This window comes from Orcinus orca, chromosome 15, assembly GCF_937001465.1.
Source record: "Orcinus orca chromosome 15, mOrcOrc1.1, whole genome shotgun sequence".
Lineage (NCBI taxonomy): Eukaryota > Metazoa > Chordata > Mammalia > Artiodactyla > Delphinidae > Orcinus > Orcinus orca.
Window position 1 is genome coordinate 60,473,640 of NC_064573.1, and position 16,752 is coordinate 60,490,391.

Genomic DNA, 16,752 nt, shown 5'->3' on the forward strand with positions numbered 1-16,752 from the left:
CTCTGAAAGGCACCTCCCTACAATGGGTTGCCTGGTGTGTTCTGACACTGTCAGCTCCAGTCACATCACCAAACCCCAGTGGTGATGTTGCCACACCCACGGCCATGGAATCATTCCAATGAAACAGTAAAGAAAAATCAGATGATTTAGTGTCATTTTTTCCTTCCCACTAAAGAAAGACATTTATCAGCTATTGGGGAACGTCCATCTCATGAGAGAGTCAAATTTAATCCACCCAGGACATCGGGGCCCTTCCTCACAGCTGTGCACTCCTCAAGATTACTTTTGACAGTGTGCACTTACAGGCCGATCATTTTACAAAAGAGAACAGCATCTGTTTGCCTAATCACTTTATTTAAATAAAAAGCATCATCTGTAAAGCCAATTTTAATTATGAAGAATCATGCTACCATCTTATTAAAAGCATGGAATGTAGAGAAAAGGATGATGTCCACCACAGCTCTGTCACCAGAACATCATCCCTGTTTTATACAGTAGAGGATGCATATCTTCATTTTTTAAATCATTTAAAAATAATAGTGTCTTTTTAAAGTTATGTTTCATTTTGAGAAATTTTCGTGCCATGAAATCATCTTTGTAATGATTATCTTATTACAAAGGAAGTTGCCTGAAAAATCTGCTGTAATTGATTCACTCATTCCCTACTTGTTGAATCCCAAATTGCCTCTAGTTCTTACTAAGGCGGAGCGTGCCACCACAAACAGGCACCTCTTGGAGCTTTTCCATATTTTGAATGATTTCCTTAGGATAGATTCCCTACCAGTTAAAGGGATCAATATCTACCACAATTTAAAAAATTTATAAAGGATCAACACCTGTTGTGCTTATCATGAAAATACTCTGAATTAGAAATATGTTTATTATCACATGTCTGATAATATAGACGTAACATCTTAGATGATCAAAGCGGCCAGTGGCCAGGAACCTGCTGTGTGTGACTAATAACCCCCAGAAAGTCCCGCCCACCGGCTCAGGCCATGGTAAAGTGGTGAATAAATAAGGTGACAACAGTCAGCTGGTCGATATGACAGGTGTTCATCGAGACCGACTCCATGCATTTACTTACAGTGTCCTTAGAAAAAGCTTTAATAAATTTATTAAACTTTGGCTGGTCCATAACTTTCAGCTGGCTTTGCTGGGCACTCATTGTGAAAATAGGCTGGAAAACAAAGACACACAGGATGGTTACTATTCCAAAGCACTTCTCTGCATCCTGGGTTCTAAGAAAAATATTAGGTCGTGTATCACCCACAACTAGAACAGAACTCTCTCTTCACTGTCTTCTGCCCCTTAGCTCACATATCACATATTTGCAGAACAGTCAAAATTCAGACAGAAAGTATGTCCGCAAAACCTAAGTAAGTCCTCTGGGTGGTTATCAGGGAAAAGCACGGCTGGGCAAGGCACTGGCAGGGGCCGGGGGAGGGGGGAGACCCCGGAGGGAGGCGCGGTTACCTGGTACCCGCCCAGGGTAATTGTGACCGAGACGTCCAGGGGCTGGTTGATGACCCCGGCGACAGATTTGACCAGAGACATGAAGAGCAGAGGGAACCAGACAATACAGATGAGCAGGACGATGATCATCCCCCCCATCCCGTACTTGACCACCTTCTTCTTCTTCTGCCCCCGGGGCTGCGGGTACCTCTGCAACAGAAGGGCCACGCGCTCAGGCGGGGTCCCCGGGGAAAAGCGGGTGGGGGAAGGGCGGGCGCTCTAACCACGGGGTCCGCCCTGCATTGGGTCCTGAATCTGCTCTGAATCCACTCTGTCCCAACCCGGGAACAAGGCAGGCAGTGATGCAGGGCTGCGAGGATCCCGCTACACGGAGCACAGGGTCCGTCACGGCCTGAGCGGCTTTCTCCTTAACAGGGCTATGTGGGTTTGCTGGGGGCTGACCTAAGGACCAAGGGACCAAAGCCTCTGCTGAATAAACCTCAGGTTTTAAGGGATCAGGCGAGATAAGGATATTTTAAATTGCTGAATATTCAAAACCTGTGCCTTTCAACGGGCTCCTCCCCAGCATGGTGGGCGGAAAACATTTTAACTTCATTCATGACACACGTTGTCAGGACCACACTGGAATCACCTCTGTTTGCTGCATCAAGGGCTCCCCAGCCCCAAGCTCAGGCTGCGGGCGGTGGAGGGCCCAGCTTTGCCACGTGTCGTGGAAACCGCTCGGTCTACAGGCCTGTTCCTTGCTTAGCTGCTGCTTCTCCAGGACCTGTTTCCCTTCAGGGCTACTCAGGAGGCTGGACTACATCCCTTAAATATCAGTAATTCTATCCATATGTCAACCTTAATATCCAACCTAGCAGAATATGCAAATATTTGCACTTCAATTTCCTTTGCACAGGATGTTACATTGTCTGTCCCTCATCAAAGAGTAATCAGAGGCTGACCCTGAGTCCCAGCCACCTGACCCCACTTTTCTCCAGCACATCTCATTCCCTCTTGCTCTCAAATGAGCCACTTCAGAATTATTGGGTTGTACAGCAATACACCTTCTTCTTAACCACAATATACAGCTGCCAGAAGAAGAACAAATCTGGATGCTATTCTCACTAAGGCAACAGCAGGTCCAAGATTCCTAACTCGCGTGGGGTGAAATCAATGGGGCATTTATAGGTCCTAGTAGTTTCTGCTTCATTTATTTGGCCGGAAAATTTGCAGAAGTTCCTATTAATAACAGCCTGTATCTAAGAGAAACAAATAGGGCTAAGGCATCATTATTGGCTTACTTTTTCCGACTCCCGCCAACACTTGAGGATGAATATGTGAGCATAGATGTCCTCCACACAGATCCAGCTGGACAGGCTCAGCGTCGTGTCTGTCCATACCCAGTCCATCACGGCCCTCAGCTCCGTCAGAAAAGGGACGAGGCGGAACCTAGCAGGAACCATGTCTTGTTACAGGGACAGTTGTGGGATGGGCCCCCATCACCTGGCCAACCCCGAGGGCTCATGGAGGTCCTGATTGTTTCAGCCCTTACAACTCAGAAAAAATTCTCAAGGTGACCATTATGGTCAAATCCAACTTGGAATACAACTGCTTTTCATTGTAAGTCCAATAAAGGATTTTTGTCTTTTGACAAAAATACCTTTTTGAAAAAGGTATTTTTCATTTTTAAGATTAATTTTTTTTTTTTTTTTTGCTAATGGTCTTAACAAACTGGAATTCCCTTTTCAAATAAGTTTGAAGGGTCTTCAGTTTCTTTCATTAAAGTCATGGTTTTCATGGTACAAATCTTTCACTTCTTTGGCTACATTTATCTTTGGCTAAATTTAACATACAACTGATTTCTATATGTTGATTTTATATCCTGCAACTTCACTGAATGAAAATGTTGATTAGTTCCAACAGGTTTTGAGTGAGTCTTTAGGATTTTCTCTATATAAAGATCATATGGGGGGAGGGATAAATTAGGAGGTTGGAATTAACATCTACACACTACTATATATAAAATAGCTAACCAACAAGGACCTACTGTATAGCACAGGGAACCATACTCAGTATTTTGTAATAACCTATAAGGTTATGTGTGTGTGTGTGTGTGCGCGCGCGCGCGCGTGTGTGCGTGTGTGTGTGTGTGTGTGTATACCGGAATCACTTTGCTGTGCAGCAGGAAGTAACACGACATTGTAAATCAACGATACTTCAGTTAAAAAAAAATTTTTAAAAAGGTCATATCATCTGCAAACACAATTTTACTTTTTTATTTATTTTTTCAAGTTGCTGATTTTGTTTTTTTTCTTTTCTCATTTTTTTTCTTCTTTTTTCGGTGCCTTTCTTTCACTCAACATTTTTTGTTTTTTAAATTTTATTTTATATTGGAGTATAGCTGATTTACAATGTTGTGTTAGTTTCAGGTGTACAGCAAAGTGATTCAGTTATACATATACATGTATATATTCTTTTTCAAATTCCTTTCCCATTTAGGTTGTTAAAGAATATTGAGCAGAGTTCCCTGTGCTATACAGTAGGTTCTTGTTTGTTATCCATTTTAAATATAGCAGTGTGTACATTTCAATCCCAAACTCCCTAACTATCCTTTCCCCACTGGTAACCATAAGTTCATTCTTTAAGTCTGTGAGTCTGTTTCTGTTTTGTAAATAAGTTCATTTTAAACATTTGCTTCTGCTATGAGAATCTGCTGGTCGTAGGATTATTGAATTATGGGGGCTTTGCTGTCGAATGAGCTAGGGAAGGTTATACTCTTGGTCGGGGAAAGATGAGGAGAGGTGAGAAAAGTTATCAGGCGTGGCCACGTCATCAGGGGCACAGTAGGGCCCACGGCTGGGGGACCTACTAGGTGACTGAGGCTATCGAGACCCTGGCTCAGTCCCTTGTATTTCAGCTGGAAGTGGGATGGCCTGGGCTCCTCTGGGGTCTGGGTTTGGTCCTTGTTTCTTGACCGACACAGAGCTCCTTCCAGGCTGGGGCTCATCCCAGACCCTCCCAGCAGCTTGGGTTGCCACCCGGATTTCTCCCCTGAGCTCCTCAGCTTTGAAGGGAGTGCTATTCCACCCCCTTGAAGACGTGTCAGGCCCCCTCCCCACACGGGGCAGCATGCAGTGAAACTCTGACATGCGTGGTGGTTCTCAACATCCGAGCACACTCAACACTCCTCCATGACTGAGTCCCCAGTCCCCACGTCTGGTGCTCCAGGGGCCAGCAATGCTCCAGGGGCCAGCAGTGCCCCAGCAGCCTGACCCTTCACCCTGTGGTATAATCTCCATGGGAACCGGGAGGGGATGCTCACACTGAAACCCTCACACAGAAGAACGAACATGTCCGTGTGAGTGGTAATAACTTCCTACCAGGAACAGGCAAGTCGCGTGGCATTCAGGTTGACATTAGGCGACATTAGTGGAATCAATGCCCCTCCCATGGATGGCTTGTTGCACAAGCAAAATTCCAGAGGCATTTTGGAACACTCCAGATTCCAAATATTCTGTTGCACTGTGCCCAGAATATATTAATACTTAGGATCATGGAGCCCAATTTTTCATCCTGAAATATTATCAGTGTAATTATACACGATACAGAAATAGAAAACGAACCCACGCGGCTGACTTTAGAGCAGCATCCTGGCCAGGTGGGTGGAACCACACACAAAAAGGCGTTTCAAGGGCCACACATGCTCTCCTGTCAAACACTGTAGGAGCCCTGCAGGGACCCACATGCTGAGGTCACCAGCTTCTTCTCCACTCCCTCCCAGGGAGGGGACACAATGCCGTCCCGCGGCCAGCCCCGCTCTGTGAGTGGCTGTGACAGCACAGAGCGTCTCACCCTTGAAACAAGAAGAGATTGACGTAGTTGTAGCTCTTGGTGAGGAAGTTTCCGAGGACCCGCGTTGGGTAGCCGCAGCGGATCTGGTAGGCGGACAACCCGAAATACACGCATTTCACGAAGTACCAAAGCTGGGCGACCAGGTTCTGGCTGAATTTCCTGAGATGTGAAAATACAGAAAAGTGGAGGATGGAATACTCTTCTGGAACAAAAGGACACCAGTTTAGCATAAATTTAAAAAAGCCTAATTGCCCATCTGGCACTTAAAGACAATTCAGTAAATTCTCTCTACATAGTGGATCTCTTCAAAAGGCAAGAGGTGGGGTCAGAAAATCTAATGATTAAAAAAAATTGCTCTGAATGTGCCCCCAATTTATTAGAGCATGATTCGGTTGTTTCAGCCAGAATTAAAATAAATGACTGTTAAGTGGATTTACTAGTAAACATTTTCTCAGGACTTTGATGGTGCCGCTATCATGGTCCAGATTGAAGCTCAACAAAGAAAAAACCAAAATGTGGTTTTTACTTGACAAGATGCATAATTTGGAAGATGTAGGAGAAAGAATTCTGAGAAATGAACCCCCATCTTTTTTTCTTTTGCTATACATACATAAGACAGGTCAGGGATTAATACATTTTTGACACCTGGATTTTGGTTCCAGTTCTGTTTGCTATGGAGTTTGTTCCTCAAGCCATCATTTTTCTAAACATCAATGTCTATATGAAAAGTTTCCCTCGCTCTAAAAATCCATGACTCTCTGATCTACTAACTTGCCTTTTTCTAATGACATCCTCAGAGCTAGAGATGGTAGTTCCTCCTCCTGGTGGACAGTTAATGAAGAGGCCCATAGTGTTGAACAGTTCATGAATGCTAGCGTAAGTCTGAGCAAAAACTTAGTGGAACTAAATTTCACACTGGAAAAAAAATTAGAACACATTTTCAAAGAATGATGACCTATAGGATCGTTTTTAACTTTGGATAAATGCGGCATCCTGTGAGTCTCAAACATGATTAGTACAAATTTTTAAAAATGAATCCGACTTTCAACTCAGTAAGACTTAAGTATAATCTTCCCTGTGTTTAAAATTAAGGGCGATACTTTAAGTTTTTTAGACAAAGCAGTGTATTACTCCTTATGTTGTATCCTGGATTTGTCTTATTAATTTTCAATTTTGTTACCAGAAGAAAACATGTACTATTTTTTCATTGAGAACAGCTATTCTTTAGTTGACAAGATCTAAGAACAAGCCAGGAGCATGTGGGCCTATGTGTCTGGGGGCCTAGAGGCCTCCACGTGGATGTCGGCAGCTAAAGATCTCAGAAATGTTGCTTTTGAGTGTCTCTGCTGTGGAGAAACCCAGCCTCGGTATTTCAGGACCTAATGAATTACTTTAACTGCACTTGACCATGGTGGGCGCTTGACAAGTTACCAGTAAGATATCAGATACTTTACGGAGAGCCCCCATCAACTATCCAGTTCCTCATCTTTCTAGGAACTGTCCATATTGGTAGAACTTTAGGAAATCACATTTTTTTTTATCTCTCCAGGAAAATGCCCTTTGATTTTACAGATACTTGATATAAAAACTACATGGGAAAGAATTCTTCTATATTTATCAAAATTATAATCAAAGACTTAAAACTGTGTTGCCTTCTATTCTTTATAAAAGGTCCAGCCCCTGTTTTACCTACTAAAAATAATTCCCTTTCTATGATGTTAAAGTGGGTCAACTTGGAATAAGTACTAGTTAACCTACAGATCCGGAAGCAATCACGTTAACCGTAATTAGGGACACTGAGGTTGTCGTGTACTGGGAAGCGTTTGTCTGTGGCGTCTCTGCATGGTTTATTCCCGGAGGCTGGAGTCACACCCTCCCCGTCTCCCTCGGCACCTACCGTGCAGAGCTGTGTAGACCGTAGGGAACCCTTGGATATTTGCGGGCTATATGGTGTGATGCACACAGAAAAAGCCATTTATCAGATACATTATTCAAGATATCCGAGCTTCCTTGTCCTCAATGTTATGACCGGTAGCCCTAATTTTCTTCTGTAGGGCTTAAAAGACTCCTAATCTATTTCTCCCCTTACGCTTTCCTTGTCTGGAAAGGATTTAGACAATATGACTATTAATCAATGGTTTCTCTTTAAACAATGAATGAAATTTTCAGTAAATTTGAAGGAAGAAAAATGAATTTTGGAGGTTAAAGAGTAGCAGCAGGGCTTCCCTGGTGGCGCAGTGGCTGAGAGTCCACCTGCCGATGCAGGGCACACGAGTTCGTGCCCCGGTCCGGGAAGATCCCACATACCACGGAGCGGCTGGGCCCGTGAGCCGTGGCCGCTGAGCCTGCGCATCCGGAGCCTGTGCTCCGCAACGGGGGAGGCCACAGCAGTGAGAGGCCCGCGTACCGCCAAAAAAAAAAAAAAGTAGCAGCACAGTTTGAAATGTCAAGAAATTATGTTGTCACTGACATGCGGGCAGTGATGCCAGAGGCTCACCAATCCTAATATATCTTGAACTAAAGATCCAAAACCAAAGACAGATTAGTCTGTCGCACTAGGGATGGCCATTAGGTTGAGACCCAAAGGTGAGATCCCAGGAGAACAGAGGACCTGTGTGGCCATAGTTTGGTGGCTCTCACAGTGTCGGGAGCCTGGGAGCCCCGTGCGTGAAAGGCCGTGAAAGGCCGACAGGCCCTTGCTTTGCTCACGTGGGTGTCACAGCCCTTTTCTCCTGGTCTGCTGCCCTGGACCTAAGAGGTGCTCGATAAACGTGAACTTGAATTGAATGTGCACGACTTGTAAGACACCCCAGAGAAGCTCTCATTCATTCGGTCCTTAGAGCAGATGTTTCAGCCGTGTTTGGTTGGCAGGAGTTGTCGCTAGGCTGTCGACCTCCTCAAAAGCCTGGCAGGACAGCGTGGTCGCCAGAAGAATGCCCCCAGCCCCCACCCAAAGACGTGCACATCCTAGTCCCCAGAACCTGGGAACGTGTGACCTCCCATGGCAAAGAGGACTTGACAGACGTGCTAAGGTCGGGGACCTGGAGAGGGGGAGCAACCGGGGCTGCCCAGGTGGCCTCAGTCAGTGAGTCCTTAGCGGGAGAGAGCCTTGCTCAGCCATGGGTGGAGGGAGACGCGGCAGGGGAACAGATGCTGGGTTTGAAGATGGAGGAGGAGAGATGCAGAGCATGGGCATCTCTAGAAGCTGGAAGAGGGCGGGAGGTGGATGCTCCCCTGGAGCCCCCAGAAAGAACCACAGCCCTGCCCACACACATGAATCAGTCCAGTGAGACCTGGGTCTGCCCCCTGACCTGCAGAACTGCAAGACGACACACCTGCATTGCTTTAAACTCTAACTTTGTAGCGATTTGTTACGGCAGCAACAGGACACCAACACAAGCAGGAATAACCAAACCATTTGCCGATTTGACCTAAAAGGACTAAAGTGCTAAAAGGACTCTCAGTGGCTTCACTGTTGCAGTATTTCTGGGAGCTCTGGTCTCTGCTGGACCCCCTGTCAGGACACGGCAAAGATTTAGGCTCAAGGGCTCTGGAACTCTCTCTTGGGACTGGCTGGAATAATCAAATCCTTTTCACACTGCAGAGTGAAATAATAGGTTGTGTTACCTAAAAAAAAAAATCTTCCTGGAAGCAAGTATGGGATGCTTCCCGTGGAGGCAGGAGTGCAATATACAGTAGGTGCAGTATACGGTAGGTGCAGTATACAGTAGCTGCAGCACACAGTAGGGCCAAGAGCCCTGGGGTTGGGGGTTGGTCCCTCCAGTAATTGGCTGAGTGACTCTGGGGAGGTCACACTTCCATATGGGCTCACCTGTCTTCATCTGGAAAATTAGACAGTAGGTCTAGAAAGCTTTTTAAGGTCTTTTCTTCTCTGAAATTAAGAATTTCAATGAGAGCTGCTGGAGCATGCCTCCTTGATGCTTTTAAATATCAGACAAATTACCAAAATTCACCATCCAGCTATCCTGGGTGTTAAATTTGGCCTATTTGTCTGCTTTGAGAGATAGCTATAATTAAATATTTACAGAGAAAATTGTACTTATTCTATTTTAAAGACTAACAAATAAGGGACTTCCCTGGTGGCGTAGTGGTTAAGAATCCGCCTGCCAATGCTGGGGACACGGGTTCTAGCCCTGGTCTGGGAAGATCCCACAAGCCACAGAGCAACTAATCCCGTGTGCCACAACTACAGAGCCCACGTGCCACAACTACGGAAGCCCACGCACCTAGAGCCCATGATCCACAACAAGAGAAGCCACCGCAATGAGAAGCCCGCGCACCACAACGAAGAGTCGCCCCCGCTCGCTGCAACTAGAAAAGGCCTGCGCGTAGCAACGAAGACCCAACGCAGCCAAAAATAAATTTTAAAAAAACCAACTCTTTAAAAAAAATAAGATTCACAATGTTCTCATGACCAAATTCTAGTATTTTTACACACGGCTTGCCCTATTCTGAATTATCTTTATCATGTGAGCTACATTTACTCCCCTAGTTTGCGGCGTGGAATGGAAGGCTTACGGAGCTATTGGGTGTCTTCTGAGTAACAACCCTTTATACAGTTAGTTCTACTTTAGACTCAGGAAAGATGATCCTAATTCCAATTTTCCTTTTAAAATATTTTCATTGCCACCATTTATTATCACAAAGCAATGATTCCCTAGACTGAGGTCAAAAAGTCAGCCTGAACATTCAGGTGGGGGCAGACGTCAGTCTAGCCACTGGTAGAAGAGACTTGGTTTCCTCGTGGAGAATTACATCTGAGTCGGTTTCTGAACAGCATTAGGAAAATCCATTTGCATTACTTGCTACTCCAAAAATGGTGCTCACCAGCTTGACGGACAGGTTATTCCTAAGGCTTGGCTGTGAATGACTCATGAGGTCTGATAAAGAGATCAAACTGGTGGTACACATGAAGCCCTTTTCATGACATGTTCTTAAAAAGGTCACTCCTCTCATGTTATATGGACAGTTCCCTGCTCCCCTTCTGCAGACCCTTTGCTTTCATCGTCTACCAGAGCCGATACCAGGCACACCTCCTTTTACTGCACTTCACAGATACTGTGATTTTTACAAATGGAAAGTTTGTGGCCACCCTGCGTCCAGCAAGTCTGTCAGCACCATTTTTCCAACAGCATTTGCTCCCTTCGTGTCTCTGTGTCACAATTAGGTAATTCTTGCAATAGTTCAGGCTTTTTCATTACGATTGTATTTGTTGTGGTGTCCTGTGGTCAGTGATCTTTGATGTTACTACTATAACTCACTGAACGCCCAGGTGATGGGTAGCATTTTTTAGCAATAAAGTATTTTTAGATTAAGGTATAAACATTGTGTTTTTAATACATAATGCTATTGCACACTTAATAGACTACAGTTTGGTGTAAACATAACTTTTATAGGCACCGGGAAACCAGAAGATTCCTGCCACCCGATTTGTTGTGGTGATCAGAACCGAACCCGCCGTATCCCCAAGGTCTGCCTGCATTTCCTGTTGATAGGGGTCTCCTCGGTTTTTCTTTCCTGGACTGACTCATTCATCCGCTCATGCGTGAAGCACCAACTTGGCCCCAGCACCGTTCTGGGTGGAGGCGTGCCCTCTGGTCTGAGATCTGACCTTGGGGAGGGGAGCCCTGCCAGGGGAGGGGAGAGGCTGTCAGGAGGCACCGAGGAGGGTCAGCATGGCCAGAGCTGGGGGCTCAAGGGACAGAGGGAAAGACGGCCTCCAGCCCCCTCCTGGGACAGCGCCAGCCCTTCCCTACCCAAGTCCTCGGCCTCCAAGGCACCTTCACAGCAATAGCTGTATTAACGGCAGCAGCGGCGGCACGGGGGCTGCTGTGTTTACCCCTCAGAAGGACCCAGTGAGGCAGACCCCTCGTCACCTGCACCCCCTTTCTCTACCAGTTGAACAGACTCCGTTCTTTTCATCCACTTCTCATGTGACACACCTTTGCGTCCTCTCATCCCCTTACGCTCTTAACACCGCACTCCAGTCCGTCTCTCTAACTGCTCAGGTCACAGCACGAGGACCCCAGGTGTGCGCTGACCGCTCAGCCCGTCCCCTCCCTAGCTGAGAGCACTAGGTCTGAGAATGCGTATAAAACGCAGTGATGACGTTTCTGAGGAGTCAGCTCACGCCCTGGCTTCACACTGAGTTTAGTATTGATTAAACCCCCTAACTTTCCCTTCTCCTACGGGCCGATCCTTATGAAAATGTCTGCGTGAAAGCGGCCCGCACGGCTCTAGCTTCCGAAGGCCTTACCTCTCAGTCACACCAGGCAAGATGAAGAACATCCAGAAGTGAATCCCAAACACCAGGATGACCTGGAAGATGACCTTCCCCAGCACCGTCTTCCTGAGGTACAGTGCCCGGTCCACCACCATGGTGCCGAACTGAATGAGGACCATCACCAAGAAGGGCCCAGGGACCTGGTCCTCTGACAGCGAGGAGGTGATGTCGGCCGCGGCTGAATGTTTCTGGGGGGGAGACCACAGGTTCAGGCCCGGTGGCACCCACGGGACAGCAGCGCTAGTCCCTGGTGTGCAGTGGCCTTGGTCCCCGACCTACCCCAAAGGCCCAGAAGCCGAAGACGATGATGACGAAGTCGACGGTGTCTGCCAGGAACATGAGCACGTACACGTCGGTCACGGCGCTGTAGTCGGGGTGGATGAGGTCGTAGAAGAACTGTCTGATGGGCACGTAGAGCTGCAGGGTCCTGCCAGACAGACACCCGGAGAGGGGGATGCAGGAGCCACGGGATACAGTGATCAGAGCATTCCATCCTCTGCTTCCCTCCTCCCACCAGCTCTCAGCCCCTGCCCCCGACCTCAGGACAGTCTGCTGGGGGAAGGGGGGCTCCTGCCCCAACAGAGACTGTGCACTAGTTCATGGCCGACGGGACCACAGACCTCTTCTCTCCTTGAAGCATAATGGAGCGGTAGCCCTGGAAATGAGGGGCCGGTTTATCCCCTGATTCGATTACTCTCCACCTGTGAGGCCCTGATCCTGCTACCCAGCCCTCTGCACTTCTGTAAAAGGTGTGATAAGTAATGAGGCGGGAGGCCTGGGCTGCGGTGAGAGCAAACGGGGCCTGTGGTCCTGCCTGAGACCCAGGAAATGCCACGCAGCCCCTGCTCCTCCGTGTGTCCCCCGGGTCCCGGGCAGCGCCCTGGGCTTTGGAGCTCACCTCGCTCCATCCTTCATGACCCTGTGCCCTGGCCCTGGCTTGTCTGCCCAGCCCCTGTCCCCCCATCTTCACTGTGCTCTGGGTTCCACCTTCAGTTCAAGGCCACGTTCAGGTGAGCAGCGCCCTCGGTCTCAGAGCCCAGACTCAGGGCCAGCCCTGTTGCACCTCCCCCGTTTCCACTCCTGTCTCTGCATCCCTGTCACCTGGGGGAGGGGCCTGTGAACTCAGCTGGTGAACTTGGGCGGCAGGACAGACCAACCACTTCCCGTGTGCACCTCGGTTTCCCTCTATGGGGTAAGTGTATCTCTAAGAACCTTCCAGCTTTGACTTCATTCCCTCTCTGTCTGGTTGGACTCTTTCATATGCCTGGAAATACACACGGTGAGCCCGTGTTCAAATAGAAAAAGTCTGTTTAGAAATGCAGTGGATGTAAAAATAAATCATCCTTATTGGAAAGTGATTTTTAAAAGCAGTATCACGATGGGCTATTTCGTTCTGCCTGAAGCAGATGATGTTTGTGGTGGGACAAGTCACTTCACTCGTCACCTCTGGCTGATGTGGAGTAAGTGACACCAGCTCCCCAGCCCCAAGGCGTTCTCACGCACTCACTTCTTTATGGTAAACGCTTTTGCTTTGATTAAGTGTTCTCGAAGCTTCTCCACGTAAAGTTCCCGTCTGCTTTTTTGCTTGCCGCTCACAACACTGCTTCCTTTCTGGCTGCTGTTTCGGGTGCTTGTGCTGCCTGAAAGTAAAAAGAAACCGAGATGCACCGTGAGTTGCAGGTTTGTCGACGTAAATATTGCAGAAGTCCCGCCGCCCCCAGGACAGAGGATGGTCTGAAGCTGTTTAGAAGGTGAGACACACAGATGCCCGTAAGAACAGAGGCGGAGAACTTGGAATCTGCAGCCTCAACTCTGCTTCCACAGCCAAAGGCATCCGTGGGTTTTCACACCCACTGCTGGCTCTTTCCTCGGCCGCGGTGGGACCTCTGTCCCAGGAGGAAGTAGACCGTAGAACAGTTTTTATCGTGCTCAGTGGGGTCCCAGGTTTTTGTTGCGGGTTTTCTAGATTGGGTCCAGGACCCATGCCTTTTTTCAGGTCCAAATGTCTCTAACTGTAAAACAAATAGGAGACGACCTGCCAGTGCTTGCCTGAAAAATGTCTTCTGCTGATGAATACAGAGTGTCTGGAAGGCTTCAGACAGAAGCACTACCAACACAAAAGCCCACTTACCCCAAGAGGGGCAACTGGAACGCATATGTACTTTCCTACTACTGGCTGTTGAGTAAGAAATTAATAACTAGCTTAGGAAATAACTAAGAAGGTTTGGCTAAAAGTTCCCATTGATTAAAATGTATTTTCAAAATAAATCGTGATGTATACTCAGCAGAATCTCTGGATATGATTTATAACTACCCTGTATCCAACACCCACTAGGTACGAGGCGGCGTGCTGGCCACTTTTCTCCACGACCTGGAATCCTCGTCCCGGGGACGACTCAGACAGACACCCTGGACAGTGATGTGATCGCCCCGGGCCACACAAACAGCTCAGCCCGGACTCGGAATTCCGTCTGTCTGGTTGCAAAGTACATTCTTTTCACATCACAATATCTGTCTCCTCGACAGCACCCAACAAACTCCCCTGCCCCGGACCCACTGGAACCAGGGAAATGGTTCAGCCTGGGGACACCGTGTGACAGATACCTCTCTTGGACCTATTGGAGGAAAAGCTGGAGTCCTGGGACGTCTGGGAGCCGCTGCTGGAGCGCTTCCTCCTGATGGCGGCCGGCTGCTCGGGGAAGGTCACGTGCACCGACTCCACGGACGCGGCCAGGTTGATGGACTTCAGGGAGTCGGAGGAACCCCTCCTACCGTGGCTGAGGGACAGCGCGTCGTCCGAGCCCACCTCGTCAGAGCCACTGTCTGCGATGTCATCTTCGTCCCACAGGCCGTGGCACTGAGAAGGCAAGGAAGGGACAGCTCAGCTCGCCGTTCCGGGGAGGGGGCTGGGATTCTGCCCTATGACATCCCAGCCACCAGAGCATCCCTCAGGATAAACGTAAAACAGGGCGACTGTAGCTAACAACACTGTTGTACAGCGGAAACTGGCTAGGAGAGTGCAACTTAAATGCTGTCACCAAACAAAGACAGAGAGGCAGGTGAGGAGGTGTTGGATGCACTAATTAACCAGAGGGAGAGAGCCTTTGCTCCATGTATACGTTTATCGAATCACTACATGTACACCTTGAATACCTTACAATTTCATTTGTCAATTATACATCAATAAAACTTTGTCAATTATACATCAATTATACATCAATAAAACTGAAATTTAAAAAAAGATTAGAAACCCAAAGCAGTGCAAAGGATTCTAAGAAAGAGCATCATCTATAATTTTCCAACGGTCCCAGCAGAGTGGAGGCGGTGGGCACAGACCATAGCATTTGGCTCTTCAGTGGAGATGCAGACAGATGATGGGGTGGAAGTCAAACAGAATCAACGCAGCTGGTTCCCTGAGCGGAAGTGCTTTCCAGCACACACTGCTGTGCTGACAGCGTGCACCGGCAGTACGGAGCTGAAGTGACCATGGGTGAACTGATCCCCGCCCTGTGCTCACCTAATATCTGTACTGGAATTACGGTGCTGCTCCTCCCCCAGCCTGCACCACAAGACCTGAATCCTGGGATCACCTGGGATCACCACGGCTGACCCAGGAACAGACCTGCAAATTCTCTACTCCAACAATGCTGGCCCACGTGTGAGAGTCTGTGATGCGTCCTGCAGAGCCTGGTTTTTGCTTCAAGGAAGTGGGATAAAGGGGGCCGGTAAGGACAGGAGGGAGGATTGCAGAAGAGAGGGCTGAGGAAGCAGGACTTTCCTGGAATGAGATGCTACGTGGACCACAAGTCGCCCTGGTGTTGACCTTGGACGAAGCTGCCCAGTGAGCTGTCCGCCCCCTGAGCGCCCTGGCTGCCAGGCTAGCATTTATCCCCAGGACCCCGTCCAGTCCTCCGTCTGACTCTGTAGAGAATAAGAGCTCCAGGCCCATTTGCCAAACCAACTCGGAGAACGATCCGTTCATCCAAAGACAGAGTCACGTAATTTACAGATTATTCTTAAATATTTATGTACAGATATATTATTTCTTAAACACATTCAATGAATGTATTCTTATAACAGACATTTTAGATGCTCGTAATGGGATTTTTCAGTTTATACTGATTTCTTTCAAATCATTTTGAAAGTGGCTTTGTCTTTTGTTAACATTTTATTAACATATTTGGATTCTTCCACTGCTTTCTCAGTAGCATATTTATTTAGGTTTGTTAATTCTTCCAATTATTTATAAAATTATAGTGATTCATAGAAATAGGATAATTTTAACCACTTTTGAAATCTGCACATAGTTTTTAATTGTTTGGATTTCAAAGCAGCATTGTTAAAAGGTTGAAAAAAATGATTTTTTCAAAAGCTGTAGGATAGTTTTGTCTTTTTATGAAAGGATTTATCATTACAAAAAGCATTTTTCATACCATTAGCCAAAATTTCAGCATTACAGTACCTCAAATATATTCACTGTATATAAGACATTTTCAAAGAAGAAATCAAAGTGTACCAATATGAAACACCAAAATTTCATTTATTGTGTGCTTTAAATATAAAATCATAGCTGTTAAACCATCTGAATGTTGATGAAAAAGTAATAAAAATATCTAAAGTTTTATAATTTTCTTAAAATGACACGCAAAAGGATTCAGAATTTGCGAGAGAAACTGGAAGCGGCCAAAATTATACTAAATGCTGAAATTTAAAACTTTAATTTCTAGAACTAAAAAGATAAGGTTAAACATCTATTAATATGTTCGTCAAGAATTAGTAAATTGGCTACATTCAGGTAATTACCGTATCCATCAGAAGAACTGGAAAAATTAAGCAAATTTTATTTTGGCTAATGGGCGCCTGTGGATAAATACCTTTGCAAACTCACCACACCCCAATGACTCAGGTAAGCCACCCCCCGCCAAGTGAAGGGTTAGGGACTTGCAGTTTGCAAGGTGACAAAAGGCAGAGTAAAGGTCTTGGTCATGGTACACCAATGAAAGCCTGTTTGAAACAGCCCACTGAATAGGACAGAAGTTGAACATACTGTTACATGTATGTGTGCATGTATGTGTGTGTACGCATTAACTGAGGCCAAGCTTGTTCTCAAAAGGAACGAATAAAGATACTACTTGATA

General features: G+C 46.8%; 1 protein-coding gene across 1 annotated transcript in view; it reads right to left on the reverse strand.

Moving 5' to 3' along the window:
- PIEZO2 (piezo type mechanosensitive ion channel component 2) overlaps window positions 1–16,752 on the reverse strand; it is a 151,493-nt gene that overhangs the window by 8,041 nt on the left and 126,700 nt on the right. The window contains exons 37-44 of the mRNA XM_049698180.1: window positions 14,219–14,471; window positions 13,122–13,254; window positions 11,894–12,041; window positions 11,588–11,802; window positions 5,311–5,469; window positions 2,760–2,907; window positions 1,477–1,665; window positions 1,088–1,180 (exon numbers count right to left, since the gene is read on the reverse strand). Coding sequence (XP_049554137.1) covers window positions 1,088–1,180; window positions 1,477–1,665; window positions 2,760–2,907; window positions 5,311–5,469; window positions 11,588–11,802; window positions 11,894–12,041; window positions 13,122–13,254; window positions 14,219–14,471 — 1,338 coding nt within the window. The remainder of the gene's footprint in view (window positions 1–1,087; window positions 1,181–1,476; window positions 1,666–2,759; window positions 2,908–5,310; window positions 5,470–11,587; window positions 11,803–11,893; window positions 12,042–13,121; window positions 13,255–14,218; window positions 14,472–16,752) is intronic.